Genomic DNA, 18,333 nt, shown 5'->3' on the forward strand with positions numbered 1-18,333 from the left:
CTGCATGTCCCGACGCTCACACTCCACTCCATCACATTCACACCAGGAGACGCAGCTGCATGCTCCCGCATGCCGCCCGTCATCTCCCTCACATATCGCTCTCTCACACACACGGTTTCCCTCGCACTCGGCCGTTCACTCACGCACCGTGCCTTACTCACACACGCGGGGGCACTCACCCGCGGTGTTTCACTCACACATGGCGCGCTGGGAAGCACGCACTCCGGCACACTCTCAACCACACCACTCGCACATGGGGTCACACTCGCACCTTGCACCACACACACTGGGACAACCACACTGGGGATTTGTGCCACCACAAGGGGTTCCGGGGCCTCTATACCCCCCAAGCTGCACGTGCACCTGTCCACAGCACCTGTCCCCTCGAACTCGCTCGACACGACCGAATTCACCTGGTCGTGAGTCGCCTCAAGGGGGCATACTCCCTCCCCTCGTTATTGTGGTCCGAACTGCCGCCACACTCCCCCTCGACTCAGTATTTCCTTCAGGTAGCGTCCTGGTCCCGTTTGCAAACTCTCGGAGCATTTTTATATCCTCCGCCATTGTTCCCAGATCCCAATCCTTTCGCTTCATCACAAGGTCCATGACTGCCATTAGTTGCTGCATTGTCACATGCCCTGGCCGCATCCACTGACCACGTTCAGTGGTGCAATTGTAATAATAAAAATAACCCGATGCATGGCATAGCCACTTTTCCCATCCCTGGGGTAAAGATGTGTCGTCCTTACGGGTGTCCTGGACCATGGCTTCTACATTATAACACATATCCATCTCCACCCCCGGCTCCCACTCACCTTGAGACTCCATCTTATTTCTCGTAACGGGTTAATTTGGCCTGCTCGTAATTTGGAGGGAATCGGGGGTCGCTCCTCTCACCCCTGGACTGATTCCCCGTGAATTTAGCTTGGAGGCGGGAGAGTTTGTTTCCCGCTCTCTGACACCAGTGTTGCGAATTCGCGTGCGATCGGCCGCTCGACTCGAATGGCGGCCGCCTCGCCCACCGGAACAGACAATTCTGTCGTGACCCTCTCGGAACAACGCCGGGAGCTAGTCACGGGTGGGGGTTTAACCCCACCACGACCGTGCCAATTGCCCACCCACGCTGGATAGGGTTGCTCACCAAATTCGATCTACCTAAGTACCTGCGTGGATGGTCGACCGGGCGATCGTACCTCGCCGCAGGCTGACTCCGGACACGAACCGCTTAAGCGGTCCGTTCCATGCTATCGGGATAACCGAGCGGTGTTATCGTCGGCCTCGACGGTTCCGATTAATTATCGGGCGTTTTAAGCCCACGACGAACCCTTTACGTGAAGCAGGATGGAGGGTCAATAAAGAAAAGACGAAGCGAAACGGGAAAACAGTTCACACAATGCACATTTATTACATGACACACGGAAAGCACACATATACAGCCAAACAGTCAAAATGCACCTATATCAGGAAAACAACGACGCAGAGTTACAACCGAATACGCGTACACATGGCAACACTTACACAGTTCTACTTTACAAGACATGGCGCAACACACATTTACTCAAAAGCAAAGGAAAGAAGCCACCCTCATAGACAAGGGGGCAGACGGGCCTGTAGGCCAATATGTGCGTGGGACCTGAAGGAGCGGCCAGGTCCGTGAGACCAGGTGGGTCCTACCCGCGTCCTCGTGGCGCGTTGGCGGACGAGCCGCAGACGTGGCCGCGTGGCTGTGCCCCAACTCCATGCTCCTTCGCGGGTTTCGTTGGCACGACGTTTGGAGTGGGGTGGGAACAGGGCCCCATTGTTGCACTATCTCAGCGCGGGGGAAAAGGGGGAATTGTCGATGCTCTGGGGGAGGGAGAATGGCTGGCTGGCTTGGGTCCCGCGACGAGCGATCTCCTGCCGCGACCTCGTCGCCGACCGCCGTCCTTCTCGCCTCGGACCCGAGCTCCTTGGCCTCTTGCCACAACTCTCCTCAGCCGACTGCAGAACCCAACTCGACGCCTTCGCCTCCCGACTCCACTCTCTGCCACACTCCGCCGCTGCCACACTCCGCCCGATGACTCTCTTCCCAAGGCTCTCGCTCTCCGCCGCCAAAACTGACTCTGCCAAAACTCTCTGCCAAAATTCGCCTTGCGCTCGGCGTTTTATAGGCCGGCAGGAGAACCAATATGCAAATTTCCGGATCAGGATGAGCTCGGGGGCGGATCCAGCTCGCCCATTGGACGGAGGAAAAGTGGGCGTGAACCTCCCTTGATCCTAGAATTTGCATATTTCGATTTCACACGGACCCGCCTGGAGGCGGGGCCAAGCCGCTCCGCGCTTGCTGATTGGACGGATCAGAAGTGGGCGTGTAGCATTCTTGATCCGAATTCTTCCTCGGAAAGGCCGCTATTTGCACTCGCGGCTCGGTGCGCATCGCTTGAACGAGCCCAAGACAGCCCGACGCTCAGTGTTCACAGGTGGTGTGGGAATGGCCATAGAAGGAGAGAGGTGAGGGTGGTGGAGGGTCTATCGGTGGTGGTTTGATGGTTATGGCGGTTGATTCAAAATAAAGATAGAACAGAAAAACGCCTAACTCAATGCGTCGCAGCCCGAAATAATCACATAAATTCCCTCTAAACAACGGGTTTGGGGCTAACTACACATGTACTTGGAGTTACCTCACCTACGGGACCTGAATGGTGGTTTGCGAATTTCCACAGCCGTAACGATATATACATATATATATATATATTGTTGTGGTTGACCAAATTCGCAAACCACCATTCAGGTCCCTTAGGTGAGATATCTCGGTAAGTATATGTGTAGTTAGGCCCAAACCCGTTGTCTAGAGGGAATAAATGTCATTCATGCGGGCTGCGACTCTTCAGGATAGCCGTTTTTCTTTTACTATCTTTATTTTGGACCAGCCGCCATTACTACAACCACCAACCACAACGCCGCTTCACAACAACAACCACCAACCACAACGCCGCTTCACAACAACAACCACCAACCACAACGCCGCTTCACCACAACAGCCACGACCTTTACCATCACAACTCGCCACCATCGCATCCACGCCATCTCGCGCCACTTGTGGGCACCGATGCTGGACTCGTGTAGGGCGCGCACCGAGCAGCGTGTTCAAAAACATCACGGACTTTCCGCAGAAAACTGATCAAAAACGACTCACGCCCACTTTTGTTCCGTCCAATCGGTGAGCGAGGGGCGATTTGGCCCCGCCTCCAGGGTGTTTGGAGGGCGGTCGCTATGTGCAAATTCATGGATCAAGGGAGGTTCACGCCCACTTTTCCTCCGTCCAATGGGCGAGCTGGATCCGCCCCCGAGCTCATCCTGATCCGGAAATTTGCATATTGGTTCTCCTGCCGGCCTATAAAACGCCGAGCGCAAGGCGAATTTTGGCAGAGAGTTTTGGCAGAGTCAGTTTTGGCGGCGTTCACGCCGCCTTTCACGCCCACTTTTCCTCGGGCCAATGGGGAGCCAGCAAGAGAGGTGAAGGGTCGGAGGCAGAGGGTCAAGGGTGAAAGAGCGAAGCCACGGGGCTTATATAAACGGCTGCGTTCGTCAGTTCAGTGGAGTGCGCGGAGTTCAAGAGAGTCGTCGGTGGAGCTGGAAAGAAGTGGTACTAGTCAGAGTGAAGAGGACGGAGCTGTGGAGAGGTGACGGCGGCGAAGGCGGACGAGGGGGTGCTCGCGTCGGTGCCGGGAGCTGCACAGGGAGAGGCCAGCAACGCGACCGAGGTGGAGGAGGAGACGCTCGCCGCGGGACCCGAGACAGGGCGATATCCTCCTTCCCCCGAGCATCAGCAACCCCCTCCTGTTTCCCCCCCGCGCTGAGATAGTGCGACAAAGGGGGCCCCTTTCCCACCCCCTACCAGACACTGTCCGCGAGGCCCGCGGAGTTGAGGCGCCACCGCCACTTCGCGTCTCATCATCAGACGGGTAGGCCCGACACGGTCTCGGCCCCAGGCCCGCCTACCCCCCTCATCCTGGAGGGTGGTTCTCTTTTCTTTTGCTTTGGGAATATGTGTTGTCGGCGCCGTCTGTGAAGTAAAATTGTATAAGTGTTGCCGTGTGCCCGGTAGTCGGATAGATCTGCATTGTTGCATTTGCTTTTTGTGTAATATTGCATTGTCTTCTTCTTTTACATGTGCTTTTGGTGGAATTGTATATGTGTGCTTTCCGTTCATCGCGAAATAAATGTGCTTCATGTTGAACTGTTTTCCCGCTTCGCTTCGTCTTTTCCTCTATTGAATCCCCATCTTGCTTCACGTAAAGGGTTGGTCGTGGGCTAAAACGCCCGATAATTAATCGAACCGTCGAGGCCGACGAATAACACCGCTCGGTTATCCCGATAGTACGGAACGGGTCGCTTAAAGTGGCCCGTGTCCGAAGTCGACCTGCGGCGAGGTGCGATCGCCCGGTCTACCCTCCGTGTGGGTACTTAGGTAGGTCGAATTTGGCGAGCAACCCTATCCCACGCGGGGGCCGATTGGCACGATCGCGGTGAGACCGAAAGGTCCACCCGTGACTAGTTCCCGGCGTTAGTCCGAGAGGGTCACGACTGGATTGTCCGTCCGGTGGGCGACGTGCCGCGATTCGAGTTACGTGGCCGTCCGCACGCCGGCGGGCGCGAATCCGCAACACTGGTGTCAGGTCGTGCGATATAAACTCATCGCCCTCCTCGCGGCACTGGTATCGGAGAACGGGAAAACGGGCTCTCCTGTCTCCGGCTAAATTCACGGGAATCGGTCCAGGGGTGAGAGGAGCGACCCCCGATTCCCTCCAAATTACGAGCGAGCTAAATTAACCCTTTAAGAGAGGCAAGATGGCGTCTCAAGGCGAGCGGGTGCCGGGTGGATTAGGTATGTGTAATAGTAATGTAGAATCCATGGCTCAGGACGAGATCACCGTGCAAGAGAAACCCGTACCAGAAGGTTGGGAAAGGCATCGATGCCGTTCATCTGGTCGGTTTTTTTATTATAACTCCACCACTAAATGTAGTCAGTGGGAGTGGCCAGGGCAGGTGACAATGCGGCAGATTATGGAACTCGCGCAGAGCATAATTGACTAAATGAAAGAAAGGAACAACGAAATGAAGAGAAATACGCAACAAATGGAAAATAAAAAAATGGATGGAAACGCACTCGAAGCGAAAAACCAAATGAAAGAAATGCGGGGTGAGATGCAGAGCATGGGCATAGGCCTGCAGGCAGGCATTATGGCAATGGCGAGGAGCGAAACGCGGACCACGGGCGAGAAAATGGCGCTGCCACGTGCTGGGACGAACGAGCTGGGGGGGAGTGCAACGGCTGTCAGGCCCGCGGTCGGGGCGGGCGAGAAAATAATTCGGGAGACGTGTGAGACGAGACACGAGGTAAAGAAGGTATTAGAAAAATTAAAAGAAAGCCAGGAGGAGACAGAGGAGGGATTGAAGGTCGAAACGGTGGAGTGTGAGAAAAGACTTCAAGACATGACGAAGAGAGTTGATAAGCTGGGACTGGAGGGAAAAACGGAGACAGAGGAACTGGGAAGACTGGTAGAAAACCACAAGCGCAAGCCGGAAGAACAGTTAGAAGCCAAAGCAAAGTCTGAGTGTGCGGAGATGAGAAAGGAATTGGAAAAGAAAGTTTCTGAGTTACAGAAACACCAAAACAAAGAGAGGGAACTACAAAACGAACTGAGAGTGTTAAAAGAGGAAAGGAAGAGAACGGAAAATGAAACTTTAAGAAACCACACTGTACAGATCGAACAGCTGGAAGCGAAGGCCAGACTAAAGAATGAGGAACAAGAAAGAGTAATGAAGGAAGAACGAATGAGACAGGAGAAAGAAATCAGTCAGTTGAAAGAAATGACGAGATTGCAGAAGGAGGAACAAGAAAGACAGTGGAATAGAAAACTGAAAGAGTATGAATTTGAAACTGAACGACAAAAGGAAAAAAATAGGTTTGAATACGAGGAGAAAGTAAAGGAGCAAGGAATGAAGCAGGAAGGAGAAATCAGGAGATTGAAGGACACAACGAGATTGGAGAGGGAAGAACGAGAGGAACAATGGAATAGAAAACAAAAAGAACATGAATCTGAGGTTGACCAATTGAAAGAAAAGCTGAGGCTGGAGTACGAGGAGATAGACAAAGAACAGCGAATGACACACAAACAGGAGATTAACCAAATGAAGAAAACCATGAAACTGGAGAAGGAAGGACAGGAGAGGAAACGAGGAAGAGTAATGAGACAGCAGCAAATAAACACAGGAAGGAAATGAGCCAATTGAAAGAAACGATGAGATTGGAAAACAAAGAGCAGGAGGAACAGTGGGAGAGAAAACAACAACTCTATGAGTGTGAAATTGAACAACTAAAACGGAGGGAGAACGAACAGCTAATAGGGCTCAGAGAGAAAGAACGACTCAGATGGGAAAGGAAAAGGAACCAGGAAGAGACAGAAAAAAGGAACCAGGAGAGAAAATGTATAGACACGGGAGACAGAAAAAATAGAGGAGAGACTGCATGATAATGACGGGTTTAGAGACGCACACACACACACGGAGGTAGTGGAGGACGATGAGGTTGAGCTCGCGGAGCGTGTAGGGACCCGGTGCGAGCAGCGGGATAGCCTCCTCCAGGAACGAGGGGAGGGAGTATTCCCCCTTGAGGCGAGTCACAACCAGGTGAGTTCGGTCGTGCTTTGCGAGGTCGAGGGGAGGAGTGCTGCGAACGGGTGCACGGAGAGCTTGGGGGGTATAGAGGCCCCGGAGACCCTTGTGGGGACACAAATCCCCAGTGTGCTTGTCCCTGTGTGTGTGGTGCAAGGTGTGAGTGCGTCCCCGTGTGTGGAAGCGACCCCGTGTGTGAGTGGTGTGGTGGCGATGGTGCCAGAGTACGTGCTTCCCAGCACGCCGCGAGTGAATGGAGCACCACGTGTGAGTGGTATGGTTTATGCAAGGGAGACCGTGTGTGTGAGAGAGCGGTATGTGAGGGAGATGTCGGTTGGCATGCGGGAGCACGCAGCCGCGTCTCCCGGTGTGAATGTAATGGTGAGGTGTGTTAGCGTCGTGACACGCGGGAGTGCGTGTGTCGAATGGCGACGACGGCGACATGTGAGGAAAGAAAGCCGGGTAGCGGCTGTAGTTGTTTCGGGGACCGTGCCGGGTTCACCCAGCAGTGAGCACGAGGTCCGTGCTGTGCAACGCACGAGGCCCCCACGTGCTCGCTTGCGAGAGTGAAGTCCCGGTCCGGAAACGCACGCGGTGGATTTGCCGATCCCGCGGACGGACAAAGTTTAGGCAGGATAATGGATTTGGACCGGACGGGTTCTCCACGCGATCGTGTGTGTTAAGCTCCAACGGGCAAAGCACATGTGTTCGCGTGGGGAACCCCTCGAGACGTGGGGCTTGTGTTTTTTTTTTATGCGCACGGCGACGTCATGGCTGCACGCGGGGTTGGAATCCGGCAGGAGGGGTATCCCTGCCGGATGGTACCGTCCAAGGAGGGACGAGGTACACGTGCAGCTGCATGACGTCACGGGCAGGTGCAAAGTGCGCGAGCTCTGAGTTGCTGCGCTGGTGATGCGCATGGAAAAAAAAAAAAAAAAAAGGGCAAGCCTCACTTTCGGGTGCACAGGATTCCTAGGCAAGGGGTGGAAGACCCCCTTACTAGAGCACAGGATGGAAACTAGTTAGGGGGGAGGGTTAGCTTAGTGAGACCGACTTCATGGGGCAGGGGTAAGTCCTCATGGAGTCCGTGGAATGGATTAGGTAGAGGGATTTAGTGAGCTTTAGGTTGGGAAATAAAATGATTTATTTGGAGACAGTGACAGACAGTGAATGTGTAGTGGGGACGTAGCTTAGCTAAGTAGTGTTAAAAGGAACGTGCTGTAGTTTAAGGGACGACGTGGGGGCACGAGTTAGTTAGGGGAGGTAGTTAGGAGGATGGCAGAGTTCAGCGGTGTGTGTGTTGAAGAGTTGGTGAGTTGTGAGGTGAGTACTTGTTGAGTGAGTGAGGCCAGCGGGTCTGTGTGTGTGGAGTGAATGGGGAATGCATGGTGCGATGAGTGATTGGGGGGAGGAGTGACTCCCGCCAAAGGGACCCCCGGGGTCAGTGTAGACTGAGTTAGTGGGTTAGTCAAATTAACAAATATGGAAGTCGTTTTGCTGTTGGTGTGAATGTAGGCTCGAAACCCGTTTGGAGGGGTGCAGGAGCCCTGTTGACGGGCTGGGAGCGTGGCTGCGAAAAGTGACTATCGCTGAGTGGGTAACCCGGGCACCAGACTAGTCGGCCGTGGTAGGCCAAGGGCCCATGGGGGGCCGGGATAGCGTAGTGGGCACGGGTGCGCCTGCTTGGTGCGGGGGCCCGGGGCGCCATTAGCCGCGTGGGCAATGTTGTGGGCACGGGTGACCCTCGGAAAGGGGCCTGGGAAGCCAGCCTGCCACGTGTGCGTTTCAGGGGAGGTGCCATGGGGGGCACTCCCCGGTGTTAGGGAGCTGGTAGGCTCGGAGGCAGTGTAGTGCCCGGGGGTGCCATAGCGGGAGATTCGGCAGAGGGTCGTGCCTGCCAAAGGGAGCCACGTGTCCCAGCCATGAGACCTTGTGAGGGCACGGAGAGAAAATTGGGGGGCGAGGCCCGAAATTGTGAGGACACCAACACAGGCGACGGGAATCTGGGTTTATAGAACCAATAGTTAAGCGAGAGGCGCTTGTTGAAAGCCCCGGGGTAGTTTAACAGTTAAATGGATAGGGTAGATAGGAAGTGTACCCCTCCGCACCATCCATCCCCTCGCTCTCGTTGTGGGCCGCTGGACCCACTTTGGTTATAGATCGCTGAACTCTGGGGAGGCCATTCTGAGGCTTCGTTGGGCCTCGACACAGGACGCTAGCTCTCCCTTATCCCCCTCCGGGAAGGGAACGTAGGGGTTGGGAGTAGGCTAGGTGACAGGATAGGTTAGCCGAACAAGGATGATAAAGGGGGTTAGGGGACGATTTATAGTGGGGAAGTAAAAAAATAAAAGAAAATAAGTTGGGGCTAAATTGGGTTTCACAAATTAAGGGAGTGGGTATGTACAGTGACAGGCAAAGGCGATAGGTGGGAGGGAGACAGGTAGGTAGGTCCGAGCCCGCCTTCCAAGTGGCCAGCACCACCGCACTCCCTCCACCAACCTCCACAGAACGGCAAAGGCTGGCCAACTTCATCTGCAGCTGCTGTGCTGCAAGGCCTGTGCCGGCTGGATCGACTGCAGCTGCTGTGCTGCAAGGCCTGTGCCGGCCCACTTCATCTGCCGGCTGGCTGTTTTTCTTCAAGGCCTGTGCCGGCCAGTTCATCTGCCGGCTGTGTTTGCCTCCAGCGGCCTTCTTCTGCGGGCTGTGTTTGCCTGCTGCCTTTGCCATGCCATGCCCACTGCCCCTGTTCACCAGCCCCGTTCAATTTTTGCTTTGCCCCCCCCCCTGTTCATTGCCATGTGCGCCAGGATCAAGGCAACAGTTTGCAAGCTGCAAGAACTGCCCTGTTGGCAGCTACAACACGGGCCTGCAGTGGCGGCCCGTGCACCGTGTTTGCGTCCATCCATTCATCCATCCATTCGTTGTGTTCATTGTGTGTGCCACTTGAGCTGGCACGGAGACTGCGTTGTGCAGCCCATGCACCGTTGTGGTTCACTGCGTTCAGTTCAAACCATTCATCCATCCATTTGTTGTGTTCATTGCGTGTGCCACTTGAGCTGGCACGGAGACTACGTTTGTGCAGCCCATGCACCGTTGTGGTTCACTGCGTTCAGTTCAAAGGGGAAGGCCTTGGACTGCGTGTGAGCAGCCGGCCACGTTCCCTGTCACCTACATTGTTTGAGCCAGAGACTGCATGCGAGCAGCCTCGCTCCCTGTTAACTGCTTTCTTTTTGCAGAGCTCATTGATCCTGGGCCATGGTTTAGTGTAAAATTTGTAAGTTAAGGTTAAGATGTACTGTACATATGAGTGCGCCCCCGGCATGTTTGTCTTAGCGCCGGCAATTTTATTTAAGTCGTCCGTGTGAGTGAGTTTGTTTAGGTAGTTACTCAGCCCTCAGGTTATTTATTTTGGGGACACTAATACCATGAATGTCGCACTCAGGGATCCGTAGGTAAAATGTACTAGGGGTAAACTACACATGATGGCACACGAAAATTTGACGACTCGGGACGAGTCTGTAAAAAGGGGAGGGGGTAGTGTTGTGGTTGACCAAATTCGCAAACCACCATTCAGGTCCCTTAGGTGAGATATCTCGGTAAGTATATGTGTAGTTAGGCCCAAACCCGTTGTCTAGAGGGAATAAATGTCATTCATGCGGGCTGCGACTCTTCAGGATAGCCGTTTTTCTTTTACTATCTTTATTTTGGACCAGCCGCCATTACTACAACCACCAACCACAACGCCGCTTCACAACAACAACCACCAACCACAACGCCGCTTCACAACAACAACCACCAACCACAACGCCGCTTCACAACAACAACCACCAACCACAACGCCGCTTCACCACAACAGCCACGACCTTTACCGTCACAACTCGCCACCATCGCATCCACGCCATCTCGCGCCACTTGTGGGCACCGATGCTGGACTCGTGTAGGGCGCGCACCGAGCAGCGTGTTCAAAAACATCACGGACTTTCCGCAGAAAACGGATCAAAAACGACTCACGCCCACTTTTGTTCCGTCCAATCGGTGAGCGAGGGGCGATTTGGCCCCGCCTCCAGGGCGTTGGAGGGCGGTCGCTATATGCAAATTCATGGATCAAAAAGCATTCACGCCCACTTTTCCTCGGGCCAATGGGGAGCCAGCAAGCGAGGTGAAGGGTCGGAGGCAGAGGGTCAAGGGTGAAAGAGCGAAGCCACGGGGCTTATATAAACAGCTGCGTTCGTCAGTTCAGTGGAGTGTGCGGAGTTCAAGAGAGTCGTCGGTGGAGCTGGAAAGAAGTGGTACTAGTCAGAGTGAAGAGGACGGAGCTGTGGAGAGGTGACGGCGGCGAAGGCGGACGAGGGGGTGCTCGCGTCGGTGCCGGGAGCTGCACAGGGAGAGGCCAGCAACGCGACCGAGGTGGAGGAGGAGACGCTCGCCGCGGGACCCGAGACAGGGCGATATCCTCCTTCCCCCGAGCATCAGCAACCCCCTCCTGTTTCCCCCCCGCGCTGAGATAGTGCGACAAAGGGGGCCCCTTTCCCACCCCCTACCAGACACTGTCCGCGAGGCCCGCGGAGTTGAGGCGCCACCGCCGCTCTGCGTCACATCATCAGACGGGTAGGCCCGACATGGTCTCGGCCCCAGGCCCGCCTTCCCCCCCTCATCCTGGAGGGTGGTTCTCTTTTCTTTTGCTTTGGGAATATGTGTTGTCGGCGCCGTCTGTGAAGTAAAATTGTATAAGTGTTGCCGTGTGCCCGGTAGTCGGATAGATCTGCATTGTTGCATTTGCTTTTTGTGTAATATTGCATTGTCTTCTTCTTTTACATGTGCTTTTGGTGGAATTGTATATGTGTGCTTTCCGTTCATCGCGAAATAAATGTGCTTCATGTTGAACTGTTTTCCCGCTTCGCTTCGTCTTTTCCTCTATTGAATCCCCATCTTGCTTCACGTAAAGGGTTGGTCGTGGGCTAAAACGCCCGATAATTAATCGAACCGTCGAGGCCGACGAATAACACCGCTCGGTTATCCCGATAGTACGGAACGGGTCGCTTAAAGTGGCCCGTGTCCGAAGTCGACCTGCGGCGAGGTGCGATCGCCCGGTCTACCCTCCGTGTGGGTACTTAGGTCGGTCGAATTTGGCGAGCAACCCTATCCCATGCAGGGGCCGATTGGCACGATCGCGGTGAGACCGAAAGGTCCACCCGTGACTAGTTCCCGGCGTTAGTCCGAGAGGGTCACGACTGGATTGTCCGTCCGGTGGGCGACGTGCCGCGATTCGAGTTACGTGGCCGTCCGCACGCCGGCGGGCGCGAATCTGCAACAATATATATATATTTTTTTTTAGTTGGCCTAATCGTAAAGCTTATATTTATTATGTACCTTCATACGAAGCACGGTTTGTTATTGCTTACAATGTATAATCTTACCCCACTAATATGTATATACACACATAAATAATGTATATGTAGTAAAAGTGTCAGTTGCATATTAGCACTTGCAAACAAACAAGTAAGCACATTTTGGTTAAAGAAAAATATTACAGCCAAATTCATAACACCGAGTGACTAAAGCTAGCTCTATAACATATCCAAAGAGGAAATGTGTAACTGATGCCCACCTCACATTTTATCTTGATTGGTCCTTTTTTATACGCACGATATACATATCGGGGTGTATTATGTGATACCGGTCGTCCATCCTTCCGTTCCTGTCCGCACTCTAACTCCCAAATTTTTCAACTTTCACGTTTTATATTTGGTACAGACTGTGGAGACGGTGTGTCGCGACATACGTTCGTCATATAAAGTGGTTGCGATGGCAACCAGGATGCTGTGTTCCATGTCGTAGCACAATTCTGTATATACCATCTTGTTCGGGTGTATAATGTGCTCACTTGCGCTATTGTTTATGTGTCACCGAGTCCTGCCATGAATATAATCTCGTTATTTGGAAATGTTCATTCAAACAGTAAACTCTCCTTTGTTGATCTCAGGAAGTTGATAGCTTAAAAAATTTGCAATGATGGTACAGGTTCCTTGTACCCCAATGTGTCGTGCTTGGGGTTTAGGAGTTTTCCCAACTGTTTGAAAATGCTGATCAAACAAAGTGACATCTGGTTTGTGATCTATACAAAGTTGTAAAGAAGCATCAGCAGTTTTTTTAGTACAGTACATCACAAATATGAAAGATGTCAGGTAACACAAATAAAATTAAAGTTCATAGAATACCTTACCCCATGCAGTCTTGAGAAAAAGGACATGGAAAGGGTCTTTTAAACTCTTGCTTTGAGTTTCCGAGCACAATCTATATTTCCTACGAGCCATAATTTTGTCTGAGCACAAGCGAGCGAAAACTTGGTGTAAAATGGCATAATATTTTGTCCAAGTATTGTAAAACTATACATTTTTGGAAGTGACAAAGCAATTTGTGTTCTTCAGTGATTAAGTCGATAATATAATTCAAATAAAATAAAGGTTTTAAACGCTGCAGAAAAAAACCTTTTCCAGAAGTTTACCACCACCTTATTGAAATAAAACCTTTTTTGGAAGCTTACCACCACCTGTGTTGATGCACAGTCTTTTCCATCACCTTATTTAACACGTTGCATTAGTGATTAGTTCATGCCTGTTATTTATGTCTTTTATGGCGTCCTTAAAAACAGCAATTTCCTGTTTGGAATTATTTTCTATTTTGACTGCCAGACAGGCAGACAGACTAAAAAAAATACCATACTCTTCTCTGCACATGTGCTTGGGAAAATATTCCATACAATTTGCCAAAGTACTGCTAAACCACAGGTTTGTGTTCCAATTCATGTTCTAACATTCAATTGAAAATAAGTCGTTCCTCGATTATAGACTTATGTCTGTATACAGAGACAGACAGACAGAAAAGTAAACCAATTGCTTATCCCCACTTTTCGCTTCGTGCCCGTGGGGTAATAAGATTTGGAGATGGTTATTTGGGGACCTTTATTCCATCATGTATGAGCTCCTGTAGTTGCATGTAAAGTGCTTACAAAGGGGAAATGAGGAGTCGATAAATCCCTTCCCAAACACTTTGGATGCAATATGTAGGTCGTCCTTTTGCCAAACATTATACAAAGGGGTCCGGGTAGTTGTTTTCTCATTGGTGTTTGAATGGACTTTGCAGATCAGCATGGGGTATGTGTACGCCACACATCTTAAATTCATGCTTGGTGCGATCTTGCGTCATTGTTCACTCTCTGCTTTTCTCTCTGACAGGAAGTTGAGTTTGTTGCTGAAGAAGACATGGAGGAGAGTGACATCAGTGATATTGAGGTGGCCTAATAATTAGAACAAGTTTTAAAATTTGCATAAGTAATGATGCTTGTGGAAAGGATTGCAAAAGTTAATCAAATTCTTTTTTTTGTGAATTTTTTTTATTTTTCAGTCTTTCTATAGCATCAATACAGTGCCTTCAGAAAGTGTTCATGCCTCTCGACTTTGTCACATTATGTTGTGTTTCAGCCTGAATTGAAAATGGATTGAATTTTAAAAACATTTTGTCACCGATATACACAAAATACCCCATAATGACAGTGAAAACATGTTTTTAGAAAATTTTCCAAATTAATTAAAAATGAAAAGCTGAAATGTCTTGTGTCAATAAGTATTCAACCCCTTTGCTATAACATTCTAAATTGAGCTCAGGTGCATCCAATTTCCTTTGATCATCCTTGAGATGTCTCTACAACTTGATTGGAGTCCATGGGTGGCCAATTCAATTGATTGGACATGATTTAGAAAGAGAACACCTTTCTATATACGTAAGGTCCCACAGTTGGCAGTGCATGTCAGAGTAGAAACTCCATTAAGTCCAAGGAACTGTCTGTAGAACTCCGTGATAGAATTGTAAGGAAGCATAGATCTGGGGAAGGGTATAGAACAATTTCTAAAGTGTTGAAAGTTTCCAAGAGCACAGTGAACTCCATCATTAGGAAATGGAAAGAATATGGAACTACCCAAGCTCTTCCTATAGCTGGCAGTCTGACCAAACTGAGCAACTGGGTAAGAAGGACCTCCTTGGTCAGGGAGGTGAGCAAGAACCCATTGACCACTCTGACAGAACTACAGCATTCCTTGACTGAGATGGGAGAACCTGCCAGAAGGACAACAATCTCTGCAGCATTTCACAAATATATGCTTTATGGGAGAGTGGCCAGACGGAAGCCACTCCTGAAAATAATGAACATGACAGCACACCTGGAGTTTGCAAAAAGGTACGTGAAAGACTGGGAGTATGAGGTAAGTATTCTGTGGTCTGATTAGACGAAACTTGAACTCTCTGGCCTGAATGCAATGTGCTACATCTGGCGGAAACTGATCACATCTCATCGTCCATCTAACACCATCTCTACTGTGAAGCATGGTGGTTGCAGCATCATGCTATTGGGGATGCTTTTCAGCGGCAGGGACTGGGAGACTTGTAAGGATGGAGGGAACAATGAATGGAGCCAAATACAGGCAAATCCTTGAGGAGAACCTGCTTCAGAATGCAAAAGACCTGAGACTATGGCAAAGATTTACATTGCAACAAGACAATAACCCAAAGCATACAGCCAAAGCAACACTGGAATGGTTTCTGAACAATAACATGATGATCCTTGAGTGGTTCAGCCAAAGCCTAGACTTGAATCCCATTAAGAATCTGTGGAAAGGCTTGAAGATTGCTGATCACGGACATTCCACATGCAACTTAAATGAGCTTGAGCAAATCTACAAGGAAGAATGTGAGAAAATCCCCAAATCCAGATGTTCAAAGCTGGTACAGACATACCCAAGAAGACTCAAAGCTGTAATTGCTATCAAAGGTGCTTCTACAAAGTTTTGACTCAGGAGGTTGAATACTTATTGACTCAAGACATTTCAGCTTTTAATTTTTAATTTATTTGTAAAAATTTCTAAAAATATGTTTTCCCTTTGTCATTATGGGGTAGTTTGTGTCGATTGTTTACAAAAAATTTTAAATTTAATCCATTTTAAATTCAGGCTGTAACAACAAAATGTGAAAATGTCGAGGGATGTGAATACTCTGAAGGCACTGTATTTGTATTGATTTCCCATGGTGTTTGCATGGTACTGCAGATTTCAACCACAAATATTAACCCTCTGCAGGTAACAGCAAATGGAGAGCCAGAATCTGAAAAGAATGTCAGTGTGGAGATGGAAGAGGATGAAAAAGAGGTTTTGCTGGACAAAGGGAAAGCACCTGTGAAGGGGACCTGGAGGGTTAAAGGCGCCCAAGGCAGGTTGCGGTCTCGTCATGATCGCGTTGTAATTGAATACGAGACAGAAAGAGAAACGAACCAACTAGAAAGAACCTGACTTCAACATGTTGACTTTTGATCGCTATAATCCATGTATTCTGGCTTGTAGGAATGTGGATGTGCAAGGTGGGACAGATGGGACAGGATTTGGGGGATGGTTGTGATGCAAAGGGGGAATTATGTAATGCGAAGGGATTGGGTGGGAATGGGATGTTAAGGAATTGTGTGGGAGGGTGGATCGATAGGAAAGGATAGAGTATATTCTTGCTCTTCCATGAGCCTTGATATTATAGAGAAAAGAAGGGGAGTACTGTATATGGTGAATGAGTGGGATGGAAAGGGATGGGAAGAGATAGGGTGGCTGGGTAGGATGATCTTACCTTTTTATGTCATCTTATCCACAAAATAAAACAAACAAAAAAACTGGACTTTTGTTTTTGTTGTTATTCATATCCTTTATTGATTTCAATTGTTTTATTCATTTGTAATAAAATGGTTTCTTTCTTCTCTGTTTGTACAACTCACTTGGAAATGCACCCCTCTGCTTTATTGATAATTGTGCAAATCTCCCATCCCATGATCTTTATCTCCATCTGTCAAGATTGGGAACATGGAATCGTGAAAAGCATCCATCCCCACTCCACACAAAATATGGAATTTATTTTATGAGGGAGGGTATCACTGTCCATGCCAGCGAATTTCCCTGAGTGGCTTGGAGGGAGACACAAAATATAGTTGTCCAGGTGTTTTATAGTTACAAACTTCCAAGGTTGACAATTGCTCTGCACCATGACCATTTTGTCCCAATATGTTTGATCTAATTAAACGAATACAGTGCCGATGGAAAGTCTACACCCTCTTTCACAATTTTCACCTTTTGCTGCCTTATAGCCTGGAATTAAATTGCATTAAATCAGACTTTTTCCAACTTTCTTTACACTGCGGAACCCACAACTTCCAAGTGAAAAGCAAATTCTACAAATTTCAGAAAATTAATTAGAAATACCAAACTAGAACATCTTGGTTGGATAAATGTCCACCCCCCTGAGTTAATATTTGGTGGAAGCACCTTTTACAGCAATTACAACTGTGTGTCTGTTGGGATAGGTCTCTACTTACACTTTTATTGGACAATATTTGCCCATTCTTCTGTACAAAACTGTTCAACCTCAGTCAAGTTGCATGGGGAGTGTTGATGGAGAATAATCTTCAAGTCATGCCACAGATTTTCAATTGGATTTCGGTCGGGGCTCTGACTGGGTCACTCAAGGACATTTATCTTTTTATTCGTTAGCCGCCCCAGTGTAGCTTTGGCTGTGTGCTTCGGGTCATTGTCATGATGAAAGGTGAACTTCTGTCCCAATTTCAGCTTTCTTGCAGAAGGCAGCAGGTTTTCATCTCGGATTTTTATGTATTTTGATCCTTCCATTTTCACTTCTATCCTGACGAGTGTCCCAGTCCCTGCTGATTTGAATCATCCCCATAACATGATGCTGCCACCACCATGCTTCACAGTAGGGATGGTGTTCTTTGGGTGATGTGCGTGCTTTGTTGGGTTTGCACCAAACTTAATGTTTTGCATTGAGGCCGAAAAGTTCCATCTTGGTTTCGTCGGACCAGAAAACCTTTTGCCACATGGCTTCAGAATCTCTGGTGTGGTTTTTTTGCATACCTCAAACAGGACTCAAGGTGGGCTTTTTCAAGCGAGACGTGGCTCTAGGAGAGCTCGGCGTTGTTCTTCTTCTTGTGAAGACAAAACCTTTATGACTCGGCTCTTTTATATACAGGATCCGGATCTCCTTAAATACTAAGCACCTGTACACATCCTCGCATTGAGGGTGCCTTTTGAGAGCGTCTATCATGAACTTTTAAATATATTCGGACATTTGCTTTAAAGTTTCTAAAAGTTCACGTTACTATTTAAAGATTATTCCATTTAATGTGTTGTAATTTTGTAAATACACTTTTCTCATCATGAACGACGATCGTCCAGGACAGGTCTCGCTATTGGCTCCGTCAAGGCACGTGACGAAATATCAGTTGTTGTTGTTGTTTTCTTCTTCTCCTTGTTCTTCTGGTGAAGACAAAACCTTTAGGACGCGGCTCTTGGACACATTTGTCCTTGTTTGAGTAATGGCTTCCGTCTTGCCACCCAACCGTACAGGCCAGACTTGTGAAGTGCTTAGGATATTGTTGTCACATGCACAGAGTCACCAGTCTTTGCCATAATGGCCTGTAGCTCTTTCAAAGTTGCCATTGGCCTCTTAGTAGCCTCTCTGATCGGTCTACTCCTTGCTTGGTCATCTAGTTTGGAGGGATGGCCTGATGTAGGCAGGGTCTTGGTGGTACCATACCCCTTCCACTTCTTAATGATTGTCTTGACTGTGCTCCAAGGG

General features: G+C 49.5%; 1 protein-coding gene across 1 annotated transcript in view; it reads left to right on the forward strand.

Moving 5' to 3' along the window:
* The window catches only part of MAK16 (MAK16 homolog), a 32,845-nt gene extending 16,480 nt beyond the window's left edge, over positions 1–16,365 (forward strand). Inside the window, exons 9-10 of the mRNA XM_085888274.1 lie at positions 13,893–13,949; positions 15,786–16,365. Of these exons, the coding sequence (XP_085744400.1) occupies positions 13,893–13,949; positions 15,786–15,995 (267 nt within the window). The 3' untranslated portion in view covers positions 15,996–16,365. The remainder of the gene's footprint in view (positions 1–13,892; positions 13,950–15,785) is intronic.
* The last annotated feature ends 1,968 nt before the right edge of the window (positions 16,366–18,333 follow it).

This window comes from Eptatretus burgeri, chromosome 7 (genome assembly GCF_056783735.1).
Source record: "Eptatretus burgeri isolate ZD-2024b chromosome 7, Ebu_testis_v1, whole genome shotgun sequence".
Classification (NCBI taxonomy): Eukaryota; Metazoa; Chordata; class Myxini; order Myxiniformes; family Myxinidae; genus Eptatretus; species Eptatretus burgeri.